The 8,517-nt window shown below is 34.9% G+C and overlaps 1 protein-coding gene across 1 annotated transcript; it reads right to left on the bottom strand.

Moving 5' to 3' along the window:
• On the bottom strand, window positions 5,370-8,244 carry LOC107647408 (protein NUCLEAR FUSION DEFECTIVE 4). Its single transcript, XM_016351482.1, is given in 4 exon segments — window positions 5,370-5,844; window positions 6,202-7,084; window positions 7,087-7,135; window positions 7,909-8,244. Coding segments are annotated over 4 exon segments (1,743 nt in total).

Here is an 8,517-nt window from a genome sequence, read left to right as displayed (position 1 = left end):
GAATCATGAGGTTATGCTCCACATCCCATATGAATTTCAACTGCACGAAGTGATTCACCAACATTAGTTAGTTGGAATAAAATACAGTTCAAATACAGTAAATTAATTCTAACCAAATTAGGTTCTTACTGCCCACTTCTGAAACCAACGCTCTCTGATCTTAGCCGGGAGCTACATGTAGGTCGTCCACGGATTGTCGTACATGGACTTAATAACCTCGGATATCTCTTGTGTGCAAGCATTGAGGTTCGGTGCACACCTGTCAGAGAATAAACCTCACATTAACAAACACATAAGATAAACAAACTTAAGATAAACAAACTTAATATTAAAAAATTGAACTCACGACTGCATGCCATCGAGCCAAATCCTCAGCCGAATGAAAGGCGGTGGTGGAGGGGCATGCTGCTCTGGGGCATTGGAGTTATCACCCACCGCAGGGTTTGTCGACATTGTCGCTGCATCTGTAAGGGGCGTAGCAGAAGGAGGCACCCAGTTCAGGTTTGGGACCAAGATAAATTGCTGGTCCAATAGACCCGCCTGTGACGTCACAGGGGTCGACAGGATAGCTGGAGTAGAGGGCGATGACTGGTAATCCCTGGGGGATTCGGTAGAAGCCCACCCTTTACCACGACCACGTGTCCCATTCGACCTACCTCTGCTGCCTATCATCATGTTTGTACAGCGAATATATTAATAACATAACAAACACAAATAAATAATAACATAAGAAGAAACTCAAGAAATAACAAATAACTCGAAAAGTGGTTTAGTTTAGTAAATAAAAAAACGGAAATTACATAGTGTTTTAGTTTTAAAATAATTAAATTAGACTTTCAAAGTATTCTAACTTTATTCTATCTTCTTTTCTATCTTATTTTCTTTTCAAAGTATTTTAACTTTCACAGCATTCTAACAAAGCATTCTAACTCTCAAAGCATTCTAACTTTGTTAACAATTTTTCAAAACATTCTAACTTTTAAAGCATTATAACAATCCAAAATATTTGAAATACAAACTTAAGAAAGCAAAAAATAACATGATGAAACATCATTAGCAAGGTATATGGAAAAACACTGTAATTAATTAGTATAAACCAGCAGTTCCAGCAACAATATACGTCAGCAAAATAAGCATTAAAAAAGTAATTTTCTAACAAAGCAACAGCAACCAGTGAATCATCAAAATAGTTAAGCATTGCTCAAACAATTCAGCAATAATTCTTTAGCCAAATTAATAGTAAAATGCAGAAATCAATGATTCAGACCAGTTCAAAAAATCCCAGCAACAAGAATCGATAATCTCATATAATAATTCCAAATATATTGAGCAGAGATCAGAACCTATCAATCTAACTAAATTATCCTAACCTAACCACCTAAAATCAACCAAAAAGAAATCCACCCAAAATCAACTAAAAAGAAATTAATCTACCTAAATTAATTACTAAAAAAATAACTAACTAAATAAAATTAAGATTAACTAAGCAAAAATTAAACAGAGTAAAAAATAGATTCAATAAAAACATGGAATGCAAAGCAATTAGAAGAGAGAAGACGAAAATGAGCAGTTCGAGTAGCGGTGGCCTTTCCAGCGGAGGCAAGGGAGCAACGGCAGGAAGGCAGCAGCAGTGACAGCCTTTGCAGCAGCGACAGGGGCTAGAGAGAGACTGAGAGGTGAGAGGTTAGAGAGAAATAGAGGAAGGTGAGAGATTAGAGAGAGATATCAATTTTGAAATAAAAGGGAAGAGGGTTCGCAGTAAGAATTTAGGACACAATTACTGTAGGATTTACCGGCGGTTTAATCCAACGGTAACGTGGTGCGTGTAACCAAAATGCACAGTTTCACTAAACAAAGTTCAGTGTCAAATTTACTCGCTAATAAATCCGACGGTAGCTAGCACGCCAAAATTTAATTCTTCCCTCCAAATTTTACCATGGACGTTATCGACGAAACAGCAACTCTGACGGTAAAATTTAGGGTAACAAATTTATTTCCAAATTCGATGGTAAATCTGATGGAAAACTCGCCGCTAATGTTTGATACTAAATCTGACGGTTCTCAACATTTTTTTTGTAGTGTTAAGCAGTAATATTTATCAACAATCAAGAATTTTCAAACACTTTCAACAGTTCAAACCTACTAACTTAAATCAAACCTATCTTAATAACCTAAATCTACTAAACTAGAAAATTTAGTTAACTAAATTAAACTAACTAACTAAAATGGAAGACTTAAAAATAGCATATAAAAGACTTAAAATAGTACTTACGATGTCAAACCATCAGGTCAAATCATCATCCGTACGATGGGAGGTGGTGGAGGGGCATCTGGCTGGGATCCATGAGAGAATTCTGGCACCACAGTGTCTATCGCTGGAGGCGTCATTTTTGAAATAATGAGCTACTGAGCGGATGGAGGTGGTGGAGGATTCCACTTTAGTGAAGCAGCTGGACGACTTCCTGGTTGCAGGGTGGCGTAGCAGAAGGAGTCATGTAGTTGGGATTAGGGACTATGATAAATGGCTGGTTCTTCATGTGCACCCATTGCCTGTGATGTCACAGGGGTGGTTGTAGTAGAGGGGACGATTGAGAAGTTCCAGGAATACCAATAAAAACTCTCCCCCTCCCTATAAAAAATGCTAACCTTCAAGGTGATAAACCGCACAATAATCAAACAAACTCTACAGAGAATCAATCATAAGTTAAAATTCAAAAATAGCCACAACACATAAAAAATAACTTAACAAATAATAATAAAATACGAAACTTTACAAAGTTAGAACCCTTGAATCTAAACCTAACTAATCCATCAGAAAATCTATTCTCAAACTTTAGAACTAATAAAGCATGCATATCATCAAGCATTGAGAATTCAATAAAGATTTTAATTTAGCACATTTTTATTTTCAATCTTTAGTTACTTAACCTTAAGGATACTAAATTACCAATTATTTTAGTCTAATATCAATGATGTTCTCTTTCTAACTCCACTCTTAGATTGATAAGGTTAAATATTATCTAAGCTTAAAACTTTGATTCTAACCAAAATATTAAACCAAAGGCCTAAATCACTCTAAAAAGTATTACTTCACATAGTTTACTAAATTCAAATAAAAATTTTAAATTCTAGTTTGTATAAATTACTAGACCTTATTCAAGCTAATGTTAAAAATATGTGGTTGTCTCTAAATTTAAGTTCTATTAGGACTTATATGATTTACTTTGTTAACTAATTACTTGAGTACCTGACTAATTAGGTATTTTAATTTTTTCATCATTAAACTAATTTTTATAAGTTCTATAACTGATCCTAAATTATCATCTTAGCCCTAATTACCAGTACTTACTAAAATGTAGAATTCAAACAACACAATAAATAAATCATTTCAAAATCTATTCTCAACTTCTAACACCATCCAATATTAACAGTCATCAGAAATTCATAATATCAAGTTAGAACCAAATTTAAGAAGTGCGAGAAGGTGGTGCTACCTGGAGGGAGCAGCGGCAAAAACAGTAGCGGCAGTTTGGCAGAACCGACACAGAAAGACGAACAAGGAGAGCCAGATGTTGAGAGGGAACCGTCAGAGGGTGCTTCTGGAGAGAATATTAGAGAGAGCATAGAAGGCGAGAGGGTGAGTAGAGAGAGTAATTTGAAATTAGAGGCAAGAGGGTTTTCAGTTCGAATTTAGGGCATGCTTACCCTCGGATTTATAAATTCAACGTTAAAGCTTCATGGGTGCTCTAAAATGCATGTTCTCTAATCAATGTTACTGTCAAATTTATCCGCCAATAAATTCGACGGTAATGCTCATGCCAATGAATCTTTTCTTCCTTCCAAATATTACAGTCGAAAAATAGAATTCGACAGTAATTTTTTACCCGAAAATTTATTATCAAATCCGTCGGTAAATCCAACACTAAATTTGATGGTATTCAGCATTTTTCTTGTAGTGAATGACATATGACACATCTTATTATAAAGAGCAATTATGTTAGTTAACCAACTAGGGTATGAACCAACTACAGCTAATTTTTACTCTTTCCTTTACAGTAAAAAAGATTTGAAACTATCATCCTTCCTTTTCCTCTCTCACGGCTTCTTCCCAAACAACAACACTCCTCCACACGGCTGTCTTCACTATTGCACTATAATCTGTCCTCCACCATCACTATTTACTGCTTTGCTTGTTAGGTTTTGGATGCTCTATTTTGCAATGATTTTGAATGCTCTTTTTTTTTTCTTTAGTTTTGGATTTTTTTTTGTAATCGTTTTGGATATTTCTTTTTGTTAGGTTTTGAATATTTTTTCTTAGATTTTGGATTTTTTTTGAAAATTGTTTTAGATGTTTCTTTGTGTTGGGTTTTAGATTTTTTTTTAAGGTTTTGATTCTTTTTATTAGGTTTTGGATGTTTTTTTTGTTAGTCTTTGAATGTTCTTTTTCACTGATTTCGAATATTTTTGTTAGGTGTTAGATGTTTCTTCCGTTCTTCCTCCAGCGTCGCCGTTCATCGTAGAATACCACCGCTGTCGTAGCACAAGAAATATTCCTTGCCGTCAAATACGCTGTTCTCGTCTCTAGTTGGAGCTTCTCGCAAATTCGAATGTTTTTTTTCAATAATTTTAAATATTTTTTTAGGTTTTGGATGTTATTTTTACTGATTTTAGATTTTTTTTTGTTGGATTTTGAATGTTCTTTTTCAATAATTTTAAATATTTTTTTGGTTAAATTTTAGATTTTTTTTTTATAAAATTTTCTGATTTATTAAAAAATTAGCTAGAGGTGTTAATTAGGTAGACTTTTTTTGTGATGAGTTTTGGGTTCAAGATTTCCTACAAAAATTCCATCATGTTACTTCTACTTGATCTCTTGTATGTGGAAAGAGTCAAAACTTAACAGGGTGGGCAACTTTTTCTTATATTAAGTTACATTAAACATAAGAATGAACAAAATGTTTTTTAGCGTAAAAGATGCATTAGTATGCACATAACCAACAAAGTGAACCATGACTCTTCTTCGATGGGAGACCATATAAGAGTTTTCTAATCAGCAACAGAATCATATTCCGAAAATTTTTCTCAATACAAGAAAAATCAAACAGACCTCCAAAAGTGTGACATTTAGAATTAAGTTACAAAAATATAATGAATTTGAACTTAGGTTAGATAAAGCATGATACACATCATGTCGCATTTTTTCACACAATTGTATATAACGGATCTCAACTGACACAGCATTTTTCATAAGCATGCTATCTAGCAAAACTCTAGTTACCAAATTGAAAGCCTTGATTTTCTTCTTCAAGTTAAATTCTGTCACATGCATATGCTTGACTTTTGCAACCCCTTTCTATAAAAAAATTGAACTATCGAAAATTATGGCGAGAAGATTTACGATATAGGTTGGCGTAAACAATCTTTGTTCGGAACACTAGAACCATGCATAAGAGTGCCCCCACGATACATAACCCAGCCATGATGATGGAAGTGAGGAAAAAGCATATGGAACCATTACACTCTAGTGGGTCACTAGCATGAAGACCTCGAGCTTGTTTCTCTGCCTCATAATCATAGATTTTGCTTGCAATGATACTCGAGAAGACAAGAGTTCCCATGGGGTTTGACAGAGTAATAAAATTGTACAAGGAACCGAAGTTTCTCAAACCAAATAATTCAGAGGCAGTGGCAGGAACAATTGCCCAATGAGCACCGTAACCAAGTATAATGAGTAGAGTGCTGACATACATGGACCCTGGCCATCCCATGGTAATGAAGACATGCCCAAAGGTCATGATAAGTTGAAACACTGCGAGAGCAGCTGGTCTTGGATACGCATAATCCCTGAACGAAGAATAAGCAAATATGTAATTGAATTGGAAAAACAAATTATATGATAGAGAGGTATTAGTCTGTTTGATCCCTAAAATTTTCTGTTTGAATTTACAAATTGTGAATCTCTATTAGTCTTTATTTCAACTGCTGTTAACACAATGATGACATGGAAAGTTAAAGTACCGATGATGTTACTAAAATTTTAGTCACGTTACCTTATCGTTAGGATTATCACACTAATACTGTAATAATTTACGTCAGCCCTATGTTAATGACAATTGAATTAGGGATGGAGATTCACAATTAGTAAATTCAGGAACCAATTTGATCATTTTATTAGTATATGATCTATTTTTTAATTTGTACCCGACAAGAAGCTCAGAGACGTAACCTCCTCCAACACGACCGAGGAAGTTCCAAATACTAACCAAGGAAATAAAAATATGTGCTTTTTTATATCCAAGAGACTGGCTTATCTGACGCAGATTGTCAATTACTGTTAAGCCAGATCCAGAGCCCATGATCATGGAAATGAAGAGAAGCCAAAAGTCTGCTTTAATCAAAGCTTGTCTCAAAGTAAAATCCTCTCCTCTGTGGGGCCCTCTCCTCCTCTTAACTCTCACTGCTCCTTCTGCTGCTGCTTAGACTAGCTTCGATTGCAACTGCACCATTCGCTTTCGCCTTTCTTGCGCCGAAAGAAAGTCCACTTCCTTGGGCTTTTCCTCTTCCACCTCACTTAACAATGCCTCCTCAAACTCTTGCATGGGCTTATTACTTTGCGCCATAGGAAGAAATGCCTCTTCCTCTGGAGGTTTCGGCTTCTAACTTTTGCCAAAAGCTAGCAAAATGGGAATGGCAAAGGGGACAAAGAAGATCAAGAATAAGATGATTGTGAAAATAGTGATTCCCGTGTTACTCAAGTAAACTAGATCATGGACAATCATGACTCCCATCAAGTAAGCAGCCAATAGGAGGCACACTCCATAGATGAATGCGAAGTTTTTGTCATCAGATGGACATAGACGCACTTGTTTGCGCCCTCCAACTGGTTGAACAATGAACATTAGGCCTACTCCCACCATGGCTGGACCAACATCGACCATAAATATCAATGATGTGTGGTCAGGGGAATGGATTACTGCATATATTTGTGTTAATATTGCACCACTAAGTCCTGCAAATTCCTTCGGAATTCCAACCACAGGACCTCGGCTTTTTGGAAAATTTTGGACACATGACACCAGGACACTGTGTTGAAGTACGTTTCGCCATTTGTTCCGATAAATATTAGAGCACAAATCTGCATACAAATAGATAATCCTCTTATTACTTGACTGTGATTCATAGAAAACATACATGCATCAATCATTATATTTATAACTTTATATCAAGTGTATGTTGGTTACATGTTGGGTAGGGTGTAAAGATCAATATTACTATTTGATTCTAGAATTAGCCTAGTAGCATCTTAGGTTTTCTCACAAAAAAAAAAATTAAATTGATACAAAAAACATGGATTGAGTTTTCAGAAGGCAGTAAGTTTATGGGGGTAAATATGGAGGATTTTCAGAAAATGATTAATTCAAATCAGTAAAGATCAAAATTAGTACTACATTACAAGCCTAGATTGAAGTATGATTTTTTATAGAAATTGAAGGAAAAGACTTTTCTATAAAAAATTATGTGTGTATATTGAAATTAACTATTAAATTAGTCATTATGTATTTGTGTAGGATAAGTATAGGTAGACAATGAAAATACTAAATAATATAAACAATGGATATATCGGATGTTCATTTCACTAGGTGTGTGGATGGTTATTCTAATATTAATATTTAGGTGGGTAATTTAGAGGTGTAGTGTGTTTTGATTTGATTAGTGGTTGTTCACATTGTTTAAGAAAGTTATTGGTTACCTAGCATTATTCAATGTATATAAATACATATATTATTTAACTCATTAATGTACATTTCATATTGCAACAAATATTTATAAGAGTCACTAATTTGGTGACTGATTTTAATGTAGGCGTGTGTACGTATATGTGCACAAAGAGAAAGAGAGAACACTAACAGCCCATAAGGGTAGAGGTGCTACTTTTCTAGTGACAAGCAACCAAACCTAGCCATAGCCAAAAAGGATGAGGAGAGAACCAACAAGAATTGCACCCCAAAGGGGCAAGATTTCACATAAAATACCAGTGACAAACCCAACAGAGTCACCAAGATCTTTGGCCATACCAACCATAGAAAGTTGCTTCTGGTTATAATTAAGGGATTCTTTTATCACCGGTGATATGCTCCCAAACAAGTACCCTATCCCCCCACATGATTGTAACCACATTGCGGCCACAAACACAAGCCATTTGCTCCTATACAATGACACAAGCTTCTCTTGAAACTCACCCATCAATCACTCAATCATCAACAAAATTGGAGTGTGTAAGTAATTATGGGTGTAAAAAGAATAGGATTAGTTGGTACATAGATTTGTCCTACCATTTTTTGATACATATTTTTGTCTTTAATTTTTCTTTTTGTAGCATCTTACTTTGTTCCTTCAAGTTATTGTGAATGATTTTGAATAAAAGTAAGAATGGGTACTCACAAAATGTGGGTGTCAAAAATATACTATTTCATTCATAACAAGTTCAAGAAGGAAAATAAAATTATAGTGTTAACA

The sequence above is a fragment of the Arachis ipaensis genome, chromosome B06 (assembly GCF_000816755.2).
Source record: "Arachis ipaensis cultivar K30076 chromosome B06, Araip1.1, whole genome shotgun sequence".
Taxonomy (NCBI): Eukaryota; Viridiplantae; Streptophyta; class Magnoliopsida; order Fabales; family Fabaceae; genus Arachis; species Arachis ipaensis.
The sequence above is the reverse complement of the archived record's forward strand: the minus strand, read 5'-3'. Positions and strand labels throughout refer to the sequence as shown.